Below are 27,922 nucleotides of genomic sequence, written 5' to 3' on the forward strand. Positions count from 1 at the left end.
TTACTGCAGTGAGAATATATATATCATAATGCCATATAAAGATATGTTGTCTAGCTATAAATGTTGTTCCTTTACGAATGTAATAAATCCAACACAATGTAGAGCAAAGTTACATACGATAATATATGATGAAAACCATCTTGATATTTTATATTATATCATATTTTATATGTATGAGAAAGAACAAATACTGTTCATGTCTTTTCCGCTTTTTTCTAGACAATTTAAATGCATTTAACTCCGATATTAAGGACACAATAAGCAAATGTTAAAAGATCCTCCCCTTACAAATATGGACCCATCAACAACTCCCTTGCATACTGAAAAGCTTTGCAAACTCCATACAGATTGGCCGTCTTCGTTTACTACACAACTTCGCACGGATTGGCTGCTTGAATCACATGACTTCAACCGGACCTGAAAAGGAACTTACACACTACAGACTACCTGTTTGAGGACTAAATCTCAAATCACTCCCGATTGGTTAACTTATAGATACCTCTTCTGATTGGTTAAAAATCGGATTGACGCCAGACTATGTTTTTTAACTACAAATTTATCAAGATAATATCGGCATTTGAAATTTTAACAATAATCTAAGTATATAATTAGTCTGCCACCAATCCATATTCTTTATTTTTATTTTTGTTTGTAATGCATTGCACATTGTAAATCCAACTTCCTGTCACACACAGGAAATTGGATAGCATCATCTCTGTATATAAACCGGCTTGTGAACACAGCAATCATACACAGCTACTTGCTTTTATTGATTTTATTTTGCTCTTGAAAAAGACTTGTTAAAAGTTGAAACGCGTTGAGCTTAAATAAATTTCTTTTTATCAAAGTTGGAAGACTGCTGATATCCTTCTTTGCTGAGACAAGCCGGATTCTCCTATTTATGGAGTAAGTTACTATTTTGTTTTTTCTTGATTTACTGAACACCTTTGGTCATTTTGAGTCTCCATTTGCTTGCAGACCTAATAACAGGTTCTGGAGAGATTCTGATACCACACCTTATCCCGGGGGATCACATTACTCTGGAGACACATTACACCGCAGCTGAACTCCCACTTCTTATGGAGTGAGTATACTGCACTTATATCAATTGGATTCTACACACACCTCAAGCCCTTTTTCTCTTTGTTATATAGAGAAATATCACTTTACAGACCAGCGCCATCTATCTGCCATTTCCCATTTGTTAAAAACAGTCATAGAGGAGAGACTGTAAGAAGGCTGCAGTCTTATCTAAAAGGAGAGTATCAGTTCTTGTTGTTACATTTAAGTGTTTTTTCCATCTAGCACTGTATATTGTATCTTTTGTTTCAATATGATTTATATGTCTATTGAATCCAGCATGTGTATGTGTATCCGGTTAACATGGCGACTTTCAATATGCGCTGGTAACACATGCTGAATGTGAGTGATGCGTCACATGGTGTCCACCAGTGATGACGTCACTATTAGTCAATGGCATGTGAGCGGCAATGCCGAGGATAAGGGTATTTAATCAGGGTGTTGTGGTATTATGTGTATTGTTTTTAGGTTCATATTTCATGAACCCCTGTTGTATTTTATGAACACATCTAACTTTAATATCAGACTGTTATTTCCATGGACATTATTGGATATTGAAATGCTAAGGGACATTTGTCTACAAAATCAAGGACCTAAAGGGTTAAATGCAGATTAAGAACAACATTGGTGATTCTGACCTACAGTTACCAGCTTGTTTCAGTTCAGAGGTGACAAGACAAGTTTGGGGGAAAAAAACAGTTGGAGATCTGAGCAAACTATCAAAACAATGCCTCAAAAGAAGAAAGGAATCACAAACAAATTTTACAACCTTTACAAACAGTTAGCATCTCACAGGTGGTGTCATAAACTACAAGGCCCTGATTTTATCTCTGTTACTACCACCAATAGCCTATGGATGTGACGTTCTACCCACACTGATCTAATGTCATCTTGTCTCTGACTGAAAAATTTACAGCTGAGTGTGGGCTGGGCTGTGTGAGAGAATAAATTAATATATATAAGTTAGTAAGTTGCCATTGTATGTAGGCTAGGCTAAGCTCTCTGCTCACTCACCTCTTCCCTTCCATCTCTCTCCCCCTTCCCTTTCCTTTCCTTACATTAGTTAGTAACTTGTTTCTATGTAAATACTTATTTTCTGTCTAATACAAGAAATAATTTCATCAAGCAGCGTCCTGATTTCCTAAGATAAAGGTATCATTAGTGAGGAAACAGTAACTAAAAAGTTAGCAGATTCTACAACCCCTAATGACATTTGACAAAGGTGCAAAGGCAGCACAGAATTGTTATGTCTTTTTAGTCTAATGCAATAAATGCTACGTTTTATTTTAACTAAAAGACCAGTGAGTGCCTCTGCTTTTGGGACTATTTTTGCTATAAAAATTGATATGAGTGCACCCTGGCAGTTGCAAAATACTTGGGTGTGTGCATATCCTCTTTGGAATTCATGTTATATATACAGTATATTTATATATATATATATATATATATATATATATATATATATATATATATATATATATATATATATATATATATATATATATATATATATATGTGTGTGTGTGTGTGTGTGTGTGTGTGTGTGTATAGCGTCTCGATGGTGTCTAGTGTTAAGGAACTGATGCTAGAAACATTATACATGTGGATCCAACAGTATTTAGTGAGTAAAGTAGTACATAGGTATAAATAAATAAATGCACGAGTGATATCTGCACATTTTACCTTCACAGGTCGGCAGAGGTGGGAACCAGCCATTGTAATGACACTGACTGTATGCAGAGCCTGACAACCTGTAGCCATCCTTGCACGATAACTGGACAACATCACCCTCTTTATATGCTTGCTTTGTAGATATTAATTTGCTTTCTTTTAGTATAGGACATCTGATTTCTAGGAGAGAAGGATACAAACATGTGAATGTGTCCAAAACAGTATCTTATATTAGTGATACATATTTATGCTATGAGGTCTGGGCCAGACAACCTATTACTTTGCACACAAAGGATAATATCATCTTTTTTACTCTGTTTGCTCATTCTAGTTGGCTCACATTTTGCATCAATGATTATTCAATGGAAAACAATGCTGGGGTTTGGAGGCAAATTTGGAGTGTTTAGGGCAACACAATCTCTAAATACACCACATGAATGATGTAATAAACCAATATATAAGAGCTAATAAAACAATAAGGGAGTTATAGTAAAATAAAACAATTGTTAGACTGCTGCACAGATGATGTGATGTTTTTTACGGAACCAGAGACTTAAATATCAGTACTTTTGAATGAATTAAAATATTTTTCTCTATTTTTTTTTATTAAAGGGACATGATGCCCAAATGTTGAAGCACTTGAAAGTGATGCAGCACATCTGTAAAAGGTTGACTAGAAAAGATCACCTCAAATTTTCCCTAGTAGCCACATACCATTGTAAAGAGACTTTAAGCAGCCAATCAGGGTGCTAGTCCTGGGACTTGCAAAGGAACATGCATCTGGTATGTGCAGCACAGTCACTTTATTTTCCTACTCATTTTAAGAAAGTTTACTATGAAATGTCATGAGATCACAGTAATGTGATGCATGAGCTCAGCACTGCTGATGCTAATTGCCTATCATATGTTTGTTTTTTTTCAACATGCAGCTGACAGTATAGATGTTCATGAGATATTTTCTTGGCAGCTTTTTACAGTTATGTTGCATCATTTTCAATTGATCTAGCATATGAGTATTATGTCCCTTTAATGATAAAAGAACTGACAAAAATATATACAAAAAATATGGCAAAATAAAAATGGATTCAAGCTAGCAATTGCCTTACCCCCACAATACATTAAAAAAGCTTCAACATGTTAAGTTAAAAAATATTTAGGGGAAGATTAGACCTAGGGGTATATTTACTAAGCAGCTTTTTCCACACAAGCAGAAAATCTACCCCCAAGAATTCAGTGACAAATTATGAATAGGAAAAAAGAAAATGAAAGTCCTAAATTTAGATTTATAGAGGAAGAGGTTTTGTTTTTTCTTCCTTGTGTTATAACACACATCACAAATACTTTCATTCTTCCTTGTGTTATAACACACAACACACAATACTTTTATTCTTCCTTGTGTTATAACACACATCACACAATACTTTATACTTCCTTGTGTTATAACACACATCACACAATACTTTATACTTCCTTGTGTTATAACATACATCACACAATACTTTATTCTTCCTTGTGTTATAACATACATCACAAATACTTTCATTCTTCCTTGTGTTATAACACACATCACACAATACTTTCATTCTTCCTTGTGTTATAACACACATCACACAATACTTTCATTCTTCCTTGTGTTATAACACACATCACACAATACTTTTATTCTTCCTTGTGTTATAACACACATCACACAATACTTTCATTCTTCCTTGTGTTATAACACACATCACACAATACTTTCATTCTTCCTTGTGTTATAACACACATCACACAATACTTTTATTCTTTCTTGTGTTATAACACACATCACAAATACTTTCATTCTTCCTTGTGTTATAACACACATCACACAATACTTTCATTCTTCCTTGTGTTATAACACACATCACACAATACTTTTATTCTTCCTTGTGTTATAACACACATCACACAATACTTTCATTCTTCCTTGTGTTATAACACACATCACACAATACTTTTATTCTTTCTTGTGTTATAACACACATCACACAATACTTTTATTCTTTCTTGTGTTATAACACACATCACACAATACTTTCATTCTTCCTTGTGTTATAACACACATCACACAATACTTTTATTCTTCCTTGTGTTATAACACACATCACACAATACTTTTATTCTTCCTTGTGTTATAACACACATCACACAATACTTTCATTCTTCCTTGTGTTATAACACACATCACACAATACTTTTATTCTTCCTTGTGTTATAAAATACATCACACAATACTTTTATTCTTTCTTGTGTTATAACACACATCACACAATACTTTTATTCTTCCTTGTGTTATAAAATACATCACACAATACTTGTATTATTCCTTGTGTTATAACACACATCACACAATACTTTTATTCTTCCTTGTGTTATAACACACATCACACAATACTTTTATTCTTCCTTGTGTTATAACACACATCACACAATACTTTTATTTTTCCTTGTGTTATAACACACATCACACAATACTTTATACTTCCTTGTGTTATAACATACATCACACAATACTTGTATTATTCCTTGTGTTATAACACACATCACACAATACTTTTATTCTTCCTTGTGTTATAACACACATCACACAATACTTTTATTTTTCCTTGTGTTATAACACACATCACACAATACTTTATACTTCCTTGTGTTATAACATACATCACACAATACTTGTATTCTTCCTTGTGTTATAACATACATCACACAATACTTTTATTCTTCCTTGTGTTATAACACACATCACACAATACTTTTATTCTTCCTTGTGTTATAACACACATCACACAATACTTTTATTCTTCCTTGTGTTATAACATACATCACACAATACTTTATACTTCCTTGTGTTATAACACACATCACACAATACTTTTATTCTTCCTTGTGTTATAACATACATCACACAATACTTTATACTTCCTTGTGTTATAACACACATCACACAATACTTTTATTCTTCCTTGTGTTATAACACACATCACACAATACTTTATTCTTCCTTGTGTTATAACACACATCACACAATACTTTATTCTTCCTTGTGTTATAACACACATCACACAATACTTTTATTCTTCCTTGTGTTATAACACACATCACACAATACTTTATACTTCCTTGTGTTATAACATACATCACACAATACTTGTATTATTCCTTGTGTTATAACACACATCACACAATACTTTTATTCTTCCTTGTGTTCTACATCACATAACACTTTATTCTTCCTTGTATTATAACACACATCACATAATACTTTATTCTTCCTTGTGTTATAACACACATCACATAATACTTTTTTCTTCCTTGTGTTATAACACACATTACGAGCTTGTCCTGGGAGGCCAAAAAGTGAGTGGTACACCCTATCCCGTCAAAATTCCTAACGCATTTTAAAGTCAGTAGTTATGAGTTTTACAGTACAAAACCGTAGCATAAAACTTATAACTAAAGTGCTAAAAAGTACACTAACACCCATAAACTGGCAAGCTGCAATCCGCGTCGGAAGGATGAAGATAGAAGATGCCGTCTGGATGCAGACTTCTGTCCGTCTGGAGGACCACTTCTCCCTCCTTGGATGAAGACTTCTCCCGGCTTCGATGAGGACTTCTCCTGGCTTTGTTGAGGATGGATGTCGGATCTTCAAAACTGTAAGTGGATCTTCAGGGGGCTAGTGTTTAAGGGTGTATTGGGTGGGTTTTATTTTTAGGTTAGGGCTTTGGGCAGTAATAGAGCTAAATGCCCTTTTAAGGGCAATGCCCATCCAAATGCCCTTTTCAGGGCAATGGGAAGCTTAGGTTTTTTTAGTTAGGGTTTTATTTGGGAGGTTGGTTGTGTGGGTGGTGGGTTTTACTGTTGGGGGGATTGTTTGTAAAAAAATTTATAGGTAAAAGAGCGGATTTCTTTGGGGCAATGCCCCGCAAAAGGCCCTTTTAAGGGCTATTGGTAGTTTAGTTTAGGCTAGGGGTTTTTATTTTTTATTTTTTTTGGGGGGGGGGGGTATTTTGATAGGGATATTAGATTAGGTGTAATTAGTTTAAAAATCTTGTAATTGGTTTTTTATTTTCTGTAATTTAGTGTTTATTTTTTGTAATTTAGCTAATTGTATTGCATTTAGGTAATTGTATTTAATTTAGGGAATTGATTTAATTGTAGTGTAGTGTTAGGTGTTAGTGTAACTTAGGTTAGGTTTTATTTTACAGGTAAATTTTTATTTATTTTAACTAGGTAGTTATTAAATGGTTAATAACTATTTAGTAACTATTGTACCAAGTTAAAATAAATACAAACTTTACCACATAGTGTCTGGAATGAACAGAAGTGATATGCTTCATTCCAACAAAATCACAGAGAGGAGGGATATGAAGGATATCCCCATTTTCGTTACAAATTACAGCAAACAATTTAATCAAATTGCCAATATCATCCAAGAATGTTTTCCTATTTTGAAAGGGGATGAGGACCTCTATAATATACTGGACAAAGGATGTAAATGTATTCCAAGAAAGAACAAAACAATAGGCAATATTTTAGCACCCAGTGAAATCAAGGTTGATACAGGTAAACCTACTAGCTGGCTTGAGTGTAAGGGACACTACAGGTGTGGGGCTACGAGGTGCAAAGCCTGTACATACACATTGACAGGAAAAACTTTTCAATCCACAATCACCCAAAGGGTTTTTGTGAATGATGCATGCACGAATTGCCGTAGCACACATGTAGTGTACCTCATTACGTGCAAAGAATGTTCTAAGCAGTATGTAGGTCTCACCTCTAGAGAGGCTAGAGACAGGATTAAAGAGCACATCTATGATGTCAAGTCAGATGACCCTGACTCTCAAGTAGCTCGTCATATCAAATTCTGCCATGATAGTAGGATTGATTGTCTGACATGGCAGATTATTGAATGGGTACGAGCTCCAAAAAGAGGAGGTGATAGAGACAAAATGCTTCGAACAAGAGAAGCATTTTGGATCTTTAAACTTAAGACCAGATTTCCGGAGGGTTTAAATATTCAAACTGATCTAATCAATTGTTGGAGATGAGAGATCTTTGGGTCTCTAATGATTTATGTATATATGCTTTTTATTATACACCTGTCACTTTATTTTATTTTATAAGAAGATATTTCATCTATATCTAGGATTGAGTATAACACCGACTATTAAAATTATATAATCTGTATACATGGTTAGTGATATTTAACTTTGGTCTATCACAGGCATATTTATGCTTCATTAGATAGGTAGTCTGTAACTATGCTGTATTTATAGCAGTTTATGTAATTGTTAAATCTGAATTTAGCAGTGTGATGTGTTATTAGTTTAACTTACTAATTGAGAATGGATTTTTTCTTTTCATTCTTTTTATTTTGTATTGCAATACAATTTACACATAATAAGTTTCTTTGTGATATACTATTCTGTATTTGCATTTATAATTCATTCTGCTATACAGTATTGTGCTCTTTTCACTAATATAATAATGACCATGCGTATAACCTTTACTCTGTTCAAGTATAAGTATAATTCCAGTATGCAATGTGTTAAATTGTGGCTAAATGAACACCCATTGTGTACACGTCAGTGTAATCACTATATTTAAGAAGGCTGTGAGCGAGTGACAGCACGGTCTATGAGTAAGGCAGATAGCTGAAACATGTCAGACCGCTGCTGTCCTAGCTCTTTACGATTTTACTGACAACTTTTTATCATGTGTGGCAATAAAAGTTAAGTCTTAAATTTCTTAACCTGTGGCCCAGACTCGCCTCTTTCTTTCTTTTTGTGGCTGTACGATTTTGCAGACTTACAGAGGTCTGCTGGCGGTTTGCTGGGAGCGCCGATTGAGGCTGCAGTAACATTAAGCTGGTTCTATTGGTCACACCTGGCTGTGACGGAAGAAAACAAGGGGAGGAGAGTTTTCAGGATAGGAAACAACAGTGACCGGGAGTCTTGCATACGGTATGGATTACGGCAATGACAGAATGAATCAAGGTACCGGTTTTTCCTGAATTTGAATATTGTCTTTGTTACATTTACCCCCCAAGCTGATTGATTTGTGCATAATCTTAGCTAACACTGTTGGAGCGCTGTTATAGGATTTTCTCCATATGTCTTTTATAAATACAAACTTGCCTGTAAAATAAAAATAAACCCTAAGCTCGATAAAATGTAACTATTAGTTATATTGTAGCTAGCTTAGGGTTTATTTTACAGGTAAGTATTTAGTTTTAACTAGGAATAATTTAGGTAATAATTGTAAGGTTTTATTTAGATTTATTTAAATTATATTTACGTTAGGTGGTGTTAGGGTTAGGGTTAGACGTAGGTTTAGGGGTTAATAAATATAATACAGTGGCGGCGACGTTGGGGGCGGCAGATTAGGGGTTAATAACATTATGTAGGTGTCGGCAATGTTGTGGGCAGCAGATTAGGGGTTCATAAGTATAATGTAGGTGGCGGCAATGTCTGGAGCTGCAGATTAGGGGTTAATAAATATAATGTAGGTGTCAGCGATGTCGGGGGAGGCAGATTAGGGGTTAATAAGTGTAAGATTAGGGGTATTTAAACTCAGGGTTCATGTTAGGGTGTTAGGTATAAACATAAAATGTGTTTCCCCATAGGAATCAATGGGGCTGCGTTACTCAGCTGTACGCTGCTTTTTTGCAGGTGTTAGACTTTTTTTCAGCCGGGTCTCCCCATTGATGTCTATGGGGAAATCGTGCATGAGCACGTACAACCAGCTCACCGCTGACTTAAGCAGCGCTGGTATTGGAGTGCAGTATGAGCACAATTTTGCTCTACGCTCACTTCTTACCTGTTAACGCCGGGTTTATAAAAACCTGTAATACCAGCGCTGTATGTAAGTGAGCGGTGAGAATAAAGTGCACGTTAGCAACGCACCCCTGTTACCGCAAAACTCGGAATCTGGCCGTTAGTTTTTAAAAGGTTTTATACTGAATTATTAGATCAGTATATGTGCATATTCTTTATAGTAGTGTCTATTACATGCAGTTATATGAATATTGGTGTATACTGTCCCTTTAATAAAGTCTTATACTATGCAATGACTGTAAATATTTCACATTCCTATGTTCTGAACATAGCAGACTATGTTCTAAGTAATGAAAAAAAAACTATTAAGAGAATAGGGAAAAGTGTGCTCTTTCTACACATAAAGTTTATATTTTTCCACTTAAAATGTAACTTTTATTAGTTGCAGGGGCTTCGTGTTTATTTTAACTGCACTCTGTTAATTTCAGACTATCTACTAAATTGATATTTTTATTTGTTGCTGTAACATTTGTTGTAACATTTGGGACATATTGTGGGAAGGATGGGGAAGGGATTTATAGCATATTTAGGGGGGTAGTTATCATCGTGTCAACTTTCCTGCCTTCGCCGGCCCAATACGCCCGCCTAAGCTCGCCTACCTTCGCCGCCGCGGACCTGAAAAAATACGCCTAAGTTATCAAATAAAGCTGTCAAAAAGCCGCGGGGCGATGAGCAGCGGACTGTGAGAGTTATCACTCATCTGATCTCGCTGCTCTTCGGCTTTTTCCCAGCTTTATTGCTAGCCTGTCACTAAGCACTCACACTAAACTGCACTGTTCTACCCCCTATACCCGCGCCCCCGGAGCACCCCGCAACTAAATAAAGTTACTAACCCCTAAACCGCCGCTCCTAGACCCTGCCGCAACTCTTATAAATGTATTAACCCCTAAACCGCCGCTCCTAGACCCTGCCGCAACTCTTATAAATGTATTAACCCCTAAACCGCCGCTCCTAGACCCTGCCGCAACTCTTATAAATGTATTAACCCCTAAACCGCCGCTCCTAGACCCTGCCGCAACTCTGATAAATGTATTAACCCCTAAACCGCCGCTCCCAGAGCCCACCGCCACCTACATTATACCTAGTAACCCCTATCCTGCCCCCCCTATACCGACGCCCTCTATAATAAAGTTATTAACCCCTATCCTGCCGATCCCGCACCTCGCCGCAACAAAATAAATAGTTTAACCCCTAAACCGCCGCTCCCTGACCCCGCCGCAACCTATATTAAATGTATTAACCCCAATCCTGTCCCCCCTACACCGTCACCACCTATAATAAATTTATTAATAATTACATTGTAGCTATCTTAGGATTTATTTTTATTTTACAGGTAACTTTGTATTTATTTTAGCTAGTTAGAATAGTTATTAAATAGTTATTAACTATTTAATAACTACCTAGCTAAAAGAAATACAAAATTACCTGTAAAATAAATCCTAACCTAAGTTACAATTAAACCTAACACTACACTATCTTTAAATGAATTAAATAAATTAACTACAAATAACTACAATTAAATACAATTACATAAACTAACTAAAGTACAAAAAAAAAAAGCTAAGTTACAAAAAATAAAAAAAATAAGTTACAAACATTTAAAAATAATACACCAATTTTAAGCTACTTACACCTAATCTAATAAAATAACAAAGCCCCCCAAAATAATCAGCCAATCAGATTGAGCTCGCATTCTATTGGCTGTTCCGATCAGCCAATAGAATGCGAGCTCAATCTGATTGGCTGATTGGATCAGCCAATCGGATTGAACTTGAATCTGATTGGCTGATTCCATCAGCCAATCAGATTTTTCCTACCTTAATTCCGATTGGCTGATAGAATCCTATCAGCCAATCGGAATTGAAGGGACGCCATCTTGGATGACGTCCCTTAAAGGAGCCTTCATTCGTTGGTAGTCCGTCGGTAAAGAAGGATGTTCCGCGTCGGCGGGATGAAGATTGAAGACCCGGCTTGGAAGATGACATCGCCCGGATAGAAGACTTCTTCAGCGCCTCTTGGAAGATGACATCGCCCGGATCTAAGACTTCTTCAGCGCCGCTTGGAGGATCACTTCATCGGATGGAAGATTTCTTCAGCGCCGCTTGGAGGATAGCTTCTTCCGCTCCGGATGTCCACTTCGGTTCCATCGCTGCTCGGCTGAGTGAAAACAACTCAAGGTAGGATGATCTTCAGGGGATTAGTGTTAGGTTATTTTAAGGGGGGTTTGGGTTAGATTAGGGGTATGTGGGTGGTGGGTTTTAATGTTGGGGGGGGGTTGTATTTTTCTTTTACAGGCAAAAGAGCTGAATTATTTGGGGCATGCCCCCACAAAAGGCCCTTTTAAGGGCTGGTAAGGTAAAAGAGCTTTGAACTTTTTTAATTTAGAATAGGGTAGGGCATTTTATTATTTTGGGGGGCTTTGTTATTTTATTAGGGGGCTTAGATTAGGTGTAAGTAGCTTAAAATTGGTGTAATATTTTTAAATGTTTGTAACTTATTTTTTTTTATTTTTTGTAACTTAGCTTTTTTTTTTTTGTACTTTAGTTAGTTTATGTAATTGTATTTAATTGTAGTTATTTGTAGTTAATTTATTTAATTCATTTAAAGATAGTGTAGTGTTAGGTTTAATTGTAACTTAGGTTAGGATTTATTTTACAGGTAATTTTGTATTTCTTTTAGCTAGGTAGTTATTAAATAGTTAATAACTATTTAATAACTATTCTAACTAGCTAAAATAAATACAAAGTTACCTGTAAAATAAATATAATTCCTAAAATAGCTACAATGTAATTATTAATTACATTGTAGCTATCTTAGGGTTTATTTTACAGGTAAGTATTTAGTTTTAAATAGGAATAATTTATTAAAGTATAGTGTAGTGTTAGGTGTAATTGTAACTTAGGTTAGTTTTTATTTTACAGGTAAATTTCTCTTTATTTTAGCTAGGTAAGCTATTAAATAGTTAATAACTATTTAATAGCTATTGTACCTAGTTAAAATAAATTGAAAGATGCCTGTAAAATAAAAATAAATCCTAAGATAGCTACAATATAATTAATATTTATATTGTAGCTATATTAGGGTTTATTTTAAAGGTAAGTATTTAGTTTTAAATAGGATTAACTTAGTTAATAAGAGAAATATTATTTAGATTTATTTAATTAATATTTAAGTTAGGGGGTGTTAGGGTTAGTGTTAGACTTAGGTTTAGGGGTTAATAAATTTATTACAGTGGCGGCGGTGTAGTGGGGGGCAGGATAGGGGTTAATAAATTTATTATAGGTGGCGACGGTGTAGGGGGGCAGATTAGGGGTTAATAAATTTAATATAGGTTGCGGCAGGGTCAGGGAGCGGCGGTTTAGGGGTTAAACTATTTATTTAGTTGCGGCGAGGTGCGGGATCGGCAGGATAGGGGTTAATAACTTTATTACAGAGGGCGGCGGTATAGGGGGGGCAGGATAGGGGTTACTAGGTATAATGTAGGTGGTGGTGGGCTCCGGGAGCGGCGGTTTAGGGGTTAATACATTTATTATAGTTGCGGTGGGCTCCGGGAGCGGCGGTTTAGGGGTTAATAGGTATAGAGTAGCTTGCGGTAGGCTCCGGGAGCGGCGGTTTAGGGGTTAATAGGTATAGAGTAGCTTGCGGTGGGCTCCGGGAGCGGCGGTTTAGGGGGTAATAACTTTATTTAGTTGCGGCGGTGTAGGGGGGGCAGATTAGGGGTGTTTAGACTCGGGGTACATGTTAGGGTGTTAGGTGCAGACATCTCCCATAGGAATGAATGGGATGTCTGTCAGCAGCGAACTTGTACTTTCGCTATGGTCAGACTCCCATTGATTCCTATGGGATCCGCCGCCTCCAGGGTGGCGGTTTGAAAACCAGGAACGCTGGGCCGTAAAAGTGCCGAGCGTACCTGCTAGTTTTTTGATAACTAGCAAAAGTAGTCAGATTGTGCCGCAGTTGTGTGCGGAACATCTGGAGTGACGTAAGAATCGATCTGTGTCGGACTGAGTCCGGCGGATCGAAGTTTACGTCACAAAATTCTACTTTTGCCGGTCTCTAGCCTTTGATAACTAAGGCGAATCAGCCTCGCCACAAATACGCTGCGGAATTTCAGCATATTTGAGGTTGACGGCTTGATAACTACCCCCCAGTGTGTAAAAAAGTGACTTATCTACCCTAATATAGCGCAATACAGGACACAGCTCCTAAATAGAGGCTCTTACATTTACCTAATATCATTCATTTTTCCCCTCCTCCTCATATGTGATAAACAACCTAAAATCAGCAACATTGAGGTACTTTATACAAGTCACAGTTACAGAGTTGTGTTTTTAACTATTTTTCTGGCACGCTAGATATAACTTCTATTTCTGCTGCCTTTTTTAACTACAACTAGTAAAAGTTACATTTTATATGGAAAAATATAAACTTTATGTGTAGAAAAAACATACTTTTCCCTATTCTCTTAAAGGGCCATAATACCCAAATGTTTAAACACTTGAAAGTGATGCAGCATAGCTGTAAAAAGCTGACTAGAAAATATCTCCTGAACATCTCTATGTAAAAAAGAAACATATTTTACCTCAAAAGTTCCTCAGTAGCCACCTCTCATTGTAAAGGATTTCTAAGCAGCATTTTAGTATGTCTGTCCTAGGACAGCTGAAGGGATGAGCATCGTGCACTCTCATATTATTTCACCAATCAGGTAAAGAAAGCTTACTATGAAATCTCATGAGAGTTAAGTGAAATCTCATGAGATCACAGTAAGAGTTCATGACCTCAGCACTGCTGATGCTGATTGGCTGCTGTTCATTTCTTCATTTTTTTTTTTTATTTTTACCTGCAGCTGGGAGCAGTTGAGTATAACTTTTTACACAGAACTTACTCTGCTGAGCTGAGGAGATTGTGAGGTAAAATATCTTCCTTTTTTACATAGAGATGCTCAGGGGATATTTACCTGTCAGCTTTTTACACTCCTATGTGTCTAACCGCTTCAAAGGTATTAAACACATAGTTAAAGTCAGCTTTAGAACAATAACAAACTACTAGGAGTTAGCTGAGCACATCTGGTGAGACACTGACAAGAAATATGTATGTGTCTGTATCCACCAATCAGCAACTAGTTCCCAGTGGTGCATTGCTGCTACTGAGCCTACCTAGGTAAGAAATAATTTATCTACAAAGATCTGCACCGGAAGGTCGGACGGCATCCCTGCATGTGTGGGCGTGTCTAGGAGAAGCACGGATCAGTTTGGAGTCTCGACAGTACACAGGAACAAAGAACGAAGAGTAATTATTTCATAGCTTGAACAAGCACGGATCTGTTTGGCGTCTTGACAGCACACAGGAACACAGCACGAGGAGTAACTAATTCATACAGATTCATCACAAGAGTAAAGTAGCATTTGGATTTCGCAACTCATCTGGAGTTTTACAACTAATAAGGTACCTCAACGAACAGTTAAACATCTCTTATTAACAGTATCACATTTTCTTAACCAACGGAATATATACTGTCAACCATTTGGGGCTCCATATAAGGTTGTAAACCTGCTTTGAAAACTTGCAAAGACACTTTTGTAAACCCAAAACAAGGGTGAATGCTTACACCTGTATTCACAGATTAAATGTAACTACTGGTTATGAAATACAAGTTGTCCAATTGAGGAGAACGTTGTTTGTCAGGTTACATAGTGATACTTTTTAGGATCAATCTGTAAAGTTGTTTAGGATCTAATGAATAAGAGGAACTTTTTAAGCCACATGTTATTTGTTTTTTTAATAGTAATGATTATTGGTACCAATATACTTAGAGGTATAAGATTATTAGTTTCAGCTTTACATTTATTTATGTAAAATATAGTTTTTTAATACCATACTGACACTATATATCTCGTTTTTTATTGCGAATAAATTTATTTGAGTTTTTAAATAGCTTATAGTGGTGGATTCATTTTTTTCATATAGAATATGTCAATATGATGAACTCCAATTAAAATTATTCTTGCCATTGCTTAGATCTTAAGCCAGTGTTTTATACATAGGCGCTTACATATACCATTCTCTTTTGCATCTTTAGTTTTTTCAGGCTTGGGATTGCCTGATTTTTATGTAAGTTTGATCTATTTCCAGCGCATAGGTTTACAAATAGCCTCTTTTTGTTGAATTTAAATTTTCTGCAGGCATTTCAGTCAGGAGGGGCAGTTTGTCTGAATAAAGGCTATAAACTATAGCTAGTTCTGATTGTATGTCTGTTTTTGTAAATCTTATAAACTTCTTCTATTCTTGTCCAAACTCTTGCATTTTAGCCTGTATCAGTGAACACCTAAATGACTTTGTATCCTGATAAGCCAAATATATCTGTGAGAATATATGTGTGTATATATAAATGTATATATACCATAAATTAAGTAAGCTTGAAGAATGATATGCTTTTTACACAACTCTCTTTCACCAAGATTACAAGTTTTGTGGTACGGTGGGGTGCGGCTATACCGCTGAAAAATTGGCCATTGTGCACGGAATGGCAGGTCTCCCGTATTACAAGTCACTGCTGTATAGCTATACCGCAAGCGTTTTAGACTGTAACGCAACTCTCCATTCCGCACTCAAAAAATTACTTTTGAGTGCGGGATTTTTATAGCGCCGTATTACAGGTTGTGCTGTCCGGCTAAAATGCTTGCGTTATGGCCTATACCGACACCATCCATTCCGCGATCTGAAACCAGTAGTTATGGATTTTGCTAAACAAAAATGTTTCACAAAACTCATAACTAAAATGTTTCAAAGTACACTAACACTCATAAACTACCTATTAACCCCTAAACCGCCACCCTCCCGCAGCACAAATACTATATTACACCTATTAACCCCTTATCTGCCACCCACATCGCCAATACTATATAAAGCTATTAACCCCTAAACCGCCGGCCCACCACATCGTTACTACTATAATAAAGCTATTAGCCCCATAACCTCTGCCCCCCACATTGCTACTACTTTAATAAACCTATTAACCCTAAACCGCCTGCCCCCCACATCTGATATAAGGCAGAGTGAACTGAGAGCGAGTGATGACATGGGGGGGGGGGGAAGTGTGTGGTGACTGAGCAAGTGAGGTTTGGAAAAGTGTAAAAGAATTTGGTAAAATGTCAGTACAAAGGCTGTGAGTCTGAAGGGGTTTCTCTATCCCGGATTATTAGTGACAGCAGCACATAATTACTGTTAGAAGGTGTGTGTATATATTAAGGTAAACAATAGGGTGGGTGGTGGTGAGAAGGGATTGGAGGGCCAGTACTTGCAAATCTGGAGTCTAATGTTAGGAGTGAGGCTTGTAAAATGTCTTTGCAAATCTGGAATCTGATGTTAGGCATGAGGCTGTGGAAAGAGAGAAGAGGGTAAACATGGGAGAAGGGGTTTGAGACACAGCAGAGGGGGAGAAAAATTCTGGAAACAAAGATTGGAGACAAAGATTGGAGAAAAAAAGATTGGAATATTACAATGAGATTTAAAAATAATTCCATGATAGCCCAACAGAAATAAGAAATAATTGCACTCAGTATCTTGATTGGAGAGAGGCCAGTCAGGTGAATTACCTTGTAAAATGTCTACAAATCTGGAGTCTGATGTTAGGCGTGAGGCTTGTAAAATGTCTTTGCAAATCTGGAGTCTGATGTTAGGTGTGAGGCTTGTAAAATGTCTTTGCTTAATAAACCTATTAACCCCTAAACCACTGCCCCCACATCACTAGTACTATAATAAACCTATTAACCCCTAAACCGTCGGCCCACCACATCGCTACTACTGTAATAAACCTATTAACCCCTAAACCTCTGGCCCCCCACATAGCTACTACTATAATAAACTTATTAACCCCTAAACCGCCAGCCCCCCACATCACAAATACTAAACTAAACCTATTAACCCCTAAACCACCGCCCCACATCGCAAATACTAAACTAAACCTATTAACCCCAAAATGACTGGCCCCCCACATTGCAAATTACTGAATTAAACTATTAACCCCTAAACCTAACTATCCCCTATACTTTAAATTAAATTTACAATATAACTATCTTAAAATAAATAAAAACTTACCTGTAAAATAAAATAAATCTAAGCTTAAAGGGACAGTATACACTAATTTTCATATAACTGCATGTAATAGACACTTCTATAAAGAATAATATGCACAGATACTGATATAAAAATCCAGTATAAAACCGTTTAAAAACTTACTTAGAAGCTCCCAGTTTAGCTCTGTTTGAAAGGTTACTGGAACACCCACTGCAAGTGGGAAATATCAGACACTCACCCCTCCCCCTTCTTTTGCATATGAAAAGATCCTTTACACAAACAGGAGCAAGCTGGAGTAGGTATCTGACGGTATTCTGATAAAACTTTGTGTCAGGAATTCTGTTCCACCTTTACAGAAAGCTGTAATCTCTCTATACCACCTTTACAAACTCAGGCCAACCCCTTACCCTATTTAAAGTTACTCTTGAGGCCAGCCAGGTGCTTAGTGATTAAGAAATTAACCTAACTGAGCTCCCTGCACATGTTTTGTGCTCCAGCTATTTCAAACCTTAGAAAGTTTATTCCTAAATCGTTAACCTGAATTTCTACAAGGAAACTGGATTGCTTTCTGCCTAGGCAGAACTTGCTACTTCTGCTCCGCTACTGCTGAAGTTTAACAAGTGATTTATTGACACTACAACAGCGTGACCTGCTTGTCACAATTTGCAAGATTGATACTGTTACAATTCCCGGTAAGCTGTTTACCTCTAATTCAACTGCCACTCTGCATTGCAAGTTTCAGCAAACACGGAGCTGCTCACTGCAAGACATTCCTAAGCAGTGACATCACAACTATTCCAGACGGCTCAGCTTACAAGCAGACCTCATATCAGCTGTTCTACCGTTCTGTCTCAGCCTGTCTCACTGATTCACATGCTCTGCTGCTACAGAACATTTCCCTGCTAGTCTCTATATGCAGGTAGTGTGGTCTCAGAGGTTTCCTAAACATTTTGGCTGTACTTAGAATTATATTACCAGCATAAAATCTTCATTGCTATTTTTCCAGTGTGGAAAATTTATACTTTATTAATTTGCAAGTATAAACATAGTGAGAGATTCTACACCTATTCACATATTAATCCAAGTTTGTGAATTCGATATAAACTCACTTTGTGCCCTAAAATTAACATTTATCCATATGTTAATTTACAGCTAAGTGATACAAAACCTATCATCCACAGTTGTGATCCATACAAAGGATTGAATTGATACAGTGAATTAATTCATTACAGAATCACTAAGCCAGTAAGATGGATCCAGTGGATTTACCACAGGTGGTTTATGAACTGTCACAGAAGGTGGACCAATTAGGTCAAGCTATGAACAGTTTACAAATAGAAAATGAAACTCTAAGAAAGGTTATTAGAGATTCCATAGGACACAAAACACCATCACAAGACACTCATCCTGAGCCACAAATATCCAGTCCTGATTTATTCTCTGGGGACAGAAGAACTTATCGTCAGTTCAAAAATGCCTGTTTGCTCACTTTCACACTCAAACCAAAGACTTATCCTACCGACCATTTAAAGGTTTTTACTATGATCTCCTATCTGCGCGGAGAACCCAGGATATGGGCGGACTCATACTATGAATCTAACAGCCCCATTCTATTCTCTCTCCCAGACTTTCTTCAGGCTATGGATGAGCTATACCTTGATACAAATTCACAGATTACAGCAGAAACAAAGATGAGAGCCCTCAAACAGGGTACGAAACCAGTTGAACAGTATATTACTGAGTTCAAACAGTATTCAACGGACTCTCAATGGAACAGGGTAGCCTTGAAAAATCAATTCCGACTGGGACTCTCTGATAGTGTTAAAGATGAGCTTGCCAGAGTGGAGCTACCTGACACATTGGAAGCATTGATGAGATTATCTATGCAAATAGACAGGCGCCTAAGGGAGAGGAAGTCTGAACGCCATGGTCCAGAACCTACTTATCGTAAGACCCCCACTTCCGCAGTACCCATAGGTAGCGGTGGGACATCTCAGGAACCAATGGAAATAGGGCTCTTGAGGGGACCTCTGTCTACTGAGGAAAAGCAAAGAAGAAAAACTCTCTCGTTGTGTCTTTATTGTGCTAGTCCAGCACATTCAGTCAAGGACTGCCCCATTCTTCTGAAAAACAAGAAAAGTAAGTGTCTGCTAACCAATTGTACTACCTCACAGCAGAACAAACCTAATTATTGTTTCATCTCTCTCTCTTTGCAGTGGGACCGTTCTCGACACTGGGGCACATGGGAATTATATAGACATAGAGGTTGTTAAGGCAAATAAAATACCACTTGAAAAAAAAAGCTCTCCTGTCTCCATTCGTGTTGTGGATGGTACATACATAGCTAGCGGTCCGATAACACACCACACGGTTCCTTTAATGGTTACCACTCAAAACTGCCATTTCGAATACATGTCATTTGATGTTTTACCTTCTCCTCTTTTTCCAATCGTTCTAGGTATTCAGTGGATACGCCTCCATGAACCCTCCATAGATTGGAAAACCCTAAAAGTCACTTTGAACTCCTCTCATTGTAAAACAAATTGTTACCATTCATCACATACCATCCACATAGCTGAACAAACTACAGATATACCTGAAGTATATTCACAATATACAGAAGTATTTAGTAAGAGGGAGGCAGAAACACTACCTCCACACCGTAGCTATGACTGCCCTATAGATCTGAAACCTGGTTCAGTAATACCACATGGTCATCTCTACCCTCTAAGCCAACCTGAATTAGCACATTTAAAAGGCTATTTAGACGAAAACCTAAAAAAAGGGTTCATCAGGCCGTCCGTGTCTCCTGCGGCAGCTGGTATGTTCTTTGTTAGAAACAAAGATAAATCACTACGTCCGATCATTGATTATAGAGAGCTCAATAAAGTTACCGTTAAAAACAGGTATCCACTCCCCTTAATTCCTGAACTTATCGAGCGACTCCATCAAGCTAAGATATTCACCAAATTGGACCTCAGGGGGGCCTACAACCTCATTCGCATAAGAGAGGGAGATGAATGGTTAACTGCGTTTAGAACGAGATATGGCCTATACGAATACCTGGTTATGCCATTTGGATTATGTAATGCTCCTGCAACTTTTCAGCATTACATCAATGATGTTTTCAGAGATCTCCTTGACATATGTGTAGTGGTCTATCTGGATGACATTCTCATTTATTCCCAGAATTTACAAGACCATATCAAACACGTCAGCTGGGTTCTATCCAGACTCCAAATACATCGATTATATGCCAAGGCCGAAAAATGTATATTCCATGCTGAAAAGATCTCCTTCTTGGGATACAATATCTCATCCGAGGGCATTCAAATGCAACAAGACAAAGTAGAAGCGGTAAAGAGCTGGCCTACCCCACAAAGCCGCAAGGATCTACAGCGGTTTTTAGGGTTTAGTAATTACTACCGAAAATTCATTAAAGGGTATTCTGGTATAGCTAAACCATTGACCTTGCTTACTGCTTCCAGATTTCTTTGGAATGAAAAGGCAGCAGAAGCGTTTGAATATTTGAAATCCTCTTTTACATCAGCACCCATTTTACATCACCCCAATCCTGATCTCCAATACTTCCTCGAAGTAGACTCATCTGATTATGCTTTGGGAGCAGTTCTTTCTCAGAGAAAAAGCCTAATGCATCCATTACATCCAATAGCCTTCTTTTCCAAGATGATGTCCCCCGCCGAAAGAAACTACCCCATAGGCGAAAAGGAACTACTCTCCATCAAAAGAGCTTTCGAGACTTGGAGACATCTACTAGAAGGAACTCAACTACCAATAATAAAGTATACAGACCATAGAAATTTGGAATATTTACAAAGGAATAAGACTCTTTCCTCAAGACAAGTGAGGTGGAGTCTCTATTTCAGTAGATTCCTATTCCAGATAGTATATAGGCCAGCCTCTCGTAATGGTAAGGCAGATGCTTTATCCCGTAGAGACCCTAAACCCGATTGTAGCGAAAACCCTTCGGCTATAATTCCACACGACTCATACATTGGAAGCATTACCACCACAGCTTCCAAGTTTAAAAAAGCCTTGCAAACTGAACAGGAACTTCCACCTGATCTACGTATAGGATCGGATGGTCTCTACTACAAACAAAATAAGTTGTATGTTCCAACTACTTTAAGACAATACATCATTAGAGAACATCATGATACTCCTCTCTCTGGACACCCTGGGATCCAGAGAACTCAAGAGCTGATAAGTAGGGCTTACTGGTGGCCAGGAATGGCTCCGGAGATTCGCCGCTATGTACAGGCTTGTACTAGATGTATCACATCAAAATCCGAAAAAAGACCCCCATACGGATTACTCATGCCAATACCAGTCCCTGGAAGACCTTGGACTCACTTAGGCCTAGACTTCATTGTTGAATTACCTACTTCAGCCGGAATGAATACAGTCTTGGTTATAATAGACCTCCTCACTAAAATGGCTCATTTTGTACCTCACCACAAACTCCCAACCTCAGCCGAAACAGCTCAGTTATTCATTGATAATGTAGTAAAGTACCATGGAATTCCAGAGATTCTCACCACCGATAGAGGCACGCAGTTCACCTCTCGTTTTTGGAGAAACTTATGCCAGAAACTCCAAATCGACCATCGTTATAGTACTGCTTACCACCCCCAGACTAATGGCCAAACGGAACGATTAAACCAGTGGCTTGAACAGTACTTGAGGTGTTACTGTGCCTACCATCAGGGGGATTGGAATAAATACCTCTCTCTAGCTGAATTTGCTTACAACAACTCCCTTAACTCCTCTAGCAAAATGACACCTTTCTACGCAAATTACGCATTTCACCCAAAGATGGTCTTAACAACAACGGAATCCTGTTGTAATCCAAACGTTGAAGATTTAGCTGACCATTTACACGAGAATTGGAAGTTACTCCAAGAAAACCTCCAGACAGCTCAAGCTGTACAAAAGAAATACTACGAACTCAGACGAAGACCATCTCCACAATATTCCATAGGAGATTGGGCCTGGCTTTCCACGAAAAATCTAAAACTACAACTTCCCAGTAAGAAGTTAGCTACTCTGTTTGTTGGACCCTTCCAGATTATTAAAGTCGTCAATCAAAATGCTATAACCCTTCGCTTACCCTCATCTTTAAGTATACATCCCACTTTTCATGTATCCTCACTAAAACCAGCAGCTATTAACAGCACCCAAGTATTACCTCCAAAAACACAAATTCTAGAGGATAATATTTATGAAGTAGGTAACATACTAGACTCACGCATCAACAGGGGTCAACTTCAGTACCTGGTTAGGTGGAAAGGATATTCCTCTGACGAGGACACATGGGAACCCGTTAACCATGTCAATGCCCCAAGACTTATCTCTCAGTTCCATCGACGGAATCCCGAAAGACCACGCATGCAAGCCGTGGGACGGCATGCCTGAAGGGGGCATTCTGTCAGGAATTCTGTTCCACCTTTACAGAAAGCTGTAATCTCTCTATACCACCTTTACAAACTCAGGCCAACCCCTTACCCTATTTAAAGTTACTCTTGAGGCCAGCCAGGTGCTTAGTGATTAAGAAATTAACCTAACTGAGCTCCCTGCACATGTTTTGTGCTCCAGCTATTTCAAACCTTAGAAAGTTTATTCCTAAATCGTTAACCTGAATTTCTACAAGGAAACTGGATTGCTTTCTGCCTAGGCAGAACTTGCTACTTCTGCTCCGCTACTGCTGAAGTTTAACAAGTGATTTATTGACACTACAACAGCGTGACCTGCTTGTCACAATTTGCAAGATTGATACTGTTACAATTCCCGGTAAGCTGTTTACCTCTAATTCAACTGCCACTCTGCATTGCAAGTTTCAGCAAACACGGAGCTGCTCACTGCAAGACATTCCTAAGCAGTGACATCACAACTATTCCAGACGGCTCAGCTTACAAGCAGACCTCATATCAGCTGTTCTACCGTTCTGTCTCAGCCTGTCTCACTGATTCACATGCTCTGCTGCTACAGAACATTTCCCTGCTAGTCTCTATATGCAGGTAGTGTGGTCTCAGAGGTTTCCTAAACATTTTGGCTGTACTTAGAATTATATTACCAGCATAAAATCTTCATTGCTATTTTTCCAGTGTGGAAAATTTATACTTTATTAATTTGCAAGTATAAACATAGTGAGAGATTCTACACCTATTCACATATTAATCCAAGTTTGTGAATTCGATATAAACTCACTTTGTGCCCTAAAATTAACATTTATCCATATGTTAATTTACAGCTAAGTGATACAAAACCTATCATCCACAGTTGTGATCCATACAAAGGATTGAATTGATACAGTGAATTAATTCATTACACTTTGGGACTTGGTTAGGAGTCTGAAAATCAGAGCAATGTTATTTTAAAAACCGTTTTTCTCGCCATTAAATGGAATTTCTAAAGATACCATTATTTTCATCATATCTTATAATTTACTATAAAAAAAATATAAAATATGATGAAAAAATGGAAAAAAACACACTTTTTCTAACTTTGACCCCCAAAATCTGTTACACATCTGCAACCACCAAAAAACACCCATGCTAAATAGTTTCTAAATTTTGTCCTGAGTTTAGAAATACCCAATGTTTACATGTTCTTTGCTTTTTTGCAAGTTATAGGGCAATAAATACAAGTAGCACTTTACTATTTCCAAAATTAGCGCTAGTTACATTGGAACACTGATATCTTCCTGGAATCCCTGAATATCCCTTGACATGTATATATTTTTTTCTAGAAAACATCCCAAAGTATTGATCTAGGCCCATTTTGGTATATTTCATGCCATCATTTCACCGCCAAATGCAATCAAATAAAAAAAATTGTTCACTTTTTCATAATTTTTTTCACAAACTTTAGGTTTCTCACTGAAATTATTTAGAAACAGCTTGTGCAATTATGGCACAAATGGCTGTAAATGTTTCTCTGGGATCCCCCTTTGTTCAAAAATAACAGACATATATGGCTTTGGCGTTGCTTTTTGGTAATTAGAAGGCCACTAGATGCAGCTGTGCACCACACGTGTATTATGCCCAGCAGTGAAGGGGTTAATTAGGGAGCTTGTAGGGTTAATTTTAGCTTTAGTGTAGTGTAGTAGACAACCCAAAGTATTGATCTCGGCCCATTTTGGTATATTTCATGCCACCATTTCACCGCCAAATGCGATCAAATAAAAAAAATCCTTCACTTTTTCACAAATTTTAGGTTTCTCACTGAAATTATTAACAAACAGCTTGTGCAATTGTGGCACAAATGGTTGTAGATGCTTCTCTGGGATACCCTTTGTTCAGAAATAGAAGACTTATATGGCTTTGGCGTTGCTTTTTTGTAATTAGAAGGCCGCTAAATGCCGCTGCCCACCACACATGTATTATGCCCAGCAGTGAAGGGGTTAATTAGGTAGCTTGTAGGGAGCTTGCAGGGTTAATTTTAGCTTTAGCGTAGAGATCAGCCTCCCACGTGAGACATCCCACCCCCTGATCCCTCCCAAATAGCTCTCTTCCCTCCCCCACTCCACAATTGTCCCCGCCATCTTAAGTACTGGCAGAAAGTCTGCCAGTAGTAAAATAAAAGGTTTTTTTTTGTGTGTGTTTTAAATAATAAAAAAAACATATTCTGCTGTGTAGGATCCCCCTTAGCCCCCAACCTCCCTGATCCCCCCCCCAAACAGCTCATTAACCCTCCCCCGCTACCTTATTGTGTGCCATCTTGGGTACTGGCAGCTGTCTGCAAGTACCCAGTTTACAATAAAATTTTGTTTTTTTGTTTTGTTTTTTCATATTTTTCTGTAGTATAGTTTCCCCCTCTCAAAAACCAACCCCCCACCTCTCCCAGATCCCTTAAATCAAAATTCCCTCTCTCCTACTTTATGTTGGAAAAAGGTCTCATAGTGTAATGTTCCCACCAGCTCCCGCCCCCATGCACGTGCCCGGCCCTCCGCACCCATGCACGTGCCCGTGTCTGTGCACGCCCCTGATGACCCCGCCCACGATCCTGTCCCCTTCTTACTCCTTTCCTAACATCGATTACCGCCCACCCTCCTCCCACATCGGCTCCCACCCACCCACCAATGATCACAGCCATCGATGTCTGATGCAGAGAGGGCCACAGAGTGGCTCTCTCTGCTTCGGATGGCTAAAAACTGTTATTGCAGGATGCCTCAATATCGAGGCATCACTGCAATAACAGGCATGCGCTGGAAGCAATCAGGATCGCTTCCACAGCTTGAAGGAACCATCGATGTACAGGGTACGTCCTTGGTCGTTAAGGACATTTTTTTGTAGGACGTACCCTGTACATTGTTGGTCCTTAAAGGGACATGAAACCCAATTTTTTTCTTTTGTGATTTAGAAAGAGCATGTCATTTTAAACAATCTAATTTGCTTCATTCTCTTGATATCACTTGCTCAAAAGCATATCTAGATATGCTCAGTAGCTGCTGATTGGTTGCTGCACATAAAGGCCTTGTGTGATTGGCTCACACATGTGCATTGCTATTTCTTCAACAAAGGATATCTAAAGAATTGAGCAAAGTAGATAATAGAAGTAAAATGGAAAGTTGTTTAAAATTGCATGCCCTATCTGAATCATGAAAGTTTAATTTTGACTAGACTGTCCCTTTAAGGGGTTAAAAATAACCAAAACTATCCATTTAAAAAAAAAAAAAAACTACTTTATGGGCTATATAAATAGATCATCTACAAAACATTTATGCAAAGAAAAAAAACGAGTGTATAATGTCCCTCTAAAAGAGACAGTCTAGTCAAAATTAAACTTTCATTATTGAGATAGGACTTGTAATTTAATCAACTTTCCAATTTACTTTTATCATCAAATTTGCTTTGTTCTCTTGGTATTCTTAGTTGAAACTAAACCTAGGTAGGCTCATATGCTAATTTCTAAGCCCTTGAGGGCTGCCTCTTATCACAGGCTTTTTAAATTGCTTTTCACAACAAAAGACTGAAAGAACATGTGAGTCATATAGATAACACTGTGTTAACGCCCAGGGAGTTATTTAAAGGGACATTATACACTTATTTTTTCTTTGCATACATGTTTTGTAGATGATCTATTTATATAGCCCATAAAGTTGTTTTTTTAAAACAATGTATAGTTTTGCTTATTTTTAAATAACATTGCTCTGATTTTCAGACTCCTAACCAAGCCCTAAAGTTTTATGAGAATACCGTCAGCTACCTTCTCCAGCTTGCTCCTGTTTGTGTAAAGAGTATTTTCATATGCAAAGGAAGGGGGAGGGTCTGCTATTTCCCACTTGCAGTGGGTGTTCCAGCAACCTTTTCAACAGAGCTAAACTGAGAGCTTCTAAGTAAGTTTTTAAACAGTTTTATACTGGATTTTTTTTATCAGTATCTGTGCATCTTATTCTTTATAGTAGTGTCTATTACATGCACTTGTATGAAAATGGGTGTATACTGTCCCTTTAAGATTTAGCACAACACAATACTAAATGAAAGTCAATAGATAATTAACAGTCACAGTCGTGTGATCAGGGGGCAGTCTGCAGAGGCTTAGATACCATGTAATCACAGACGTAAAAAGTATATTACTATAACTGTGTTGGTTATGCAAAACTGGGGAATAGGTAATAAAGGGATTATCTATCTTTTAAAACAATAAAAATGATATTGTAGACTGTCCCTTCAAACTATAAATTAACCTAATATAACTATTTAAAAAAATAAAAATAAACGAAAAATAAAAAACCTAAGTTACAAAATTACCTAACATTAAAAAAAACACTAAAATTACGAAAAATAAAAAAACACTAAGATTACAAAAAAATAATTTTTTTTTTTATCCGAAATAATAACAATTAAACCTAATCTAATAGCCCTATAAAAATAAAAAGGCCCCCCAAAATAAAAACACCCCCTAAGCTAACAATACACTACCAATAGCACTTAAAAAGGCCTTTGTAGGGCATTGCCCTAAGTTAAACAGCTCTTTTACCTAAACAAAATGACAAAGTCCCCCTAACAGTAAAAGCCCCCCACCAAACCAACCCCCCAAAATGAAAAAACCTAAGTCTAAAAAAACCTAAGCATAGACATCAATGGGGTTGCCATTCCGCGATCGCAGGTGTTAGTTTTTTTCTGACACTTTCTCCCCATTGATATCTATGTGGGAAAACATTCATGAGCACGTAAAGTCAGGTCTTGCGTTTTGTGCGGTGTGGAGCTTAT

The 27,922-nt window shown here is 37.6% G+C and overlaps 1 protein-coding gene across 2 annotated transcripts in view; it reads right to left on the reverse strand.

Moving 5' to 3' along the window:
- The window catches only part of CFH (complement factor H), a 379,102-nt gene that overhangs the window by 226,012 nt on the left and 125,168 nt on the right, over nucleotides 1-27,922 (reverse strand). For both annotated transcript variants that reach the window (XM_053693829.1, XM_053693830.1), the window contains exon 11: nucleotides 2,764-2,931. In XM_053693829.1, the coding sequence (XP_053549804.1) occupies nucleotides 2,764-2,931 (168 nt within the window). The remainder of the gene's footprint in view (nucleotides 1-2,763; nucleotides 2,932-27,922) is intronic.

Source organism: Bombina bombina, chromosome 10 (genome assembly GCF_027579735.1).
Source record: "Bombina bombina isolate aBomBom1 chromosome 10, aBomBom1.pri, whole genome shotgun sequence".
Taxonomy (NCBI): domain Eukaryota; kingdom Metazoa; phylum Chordata; class Amphibia; order Anura; family Bombinatoridae; genus Bombina; species Bombina bombina.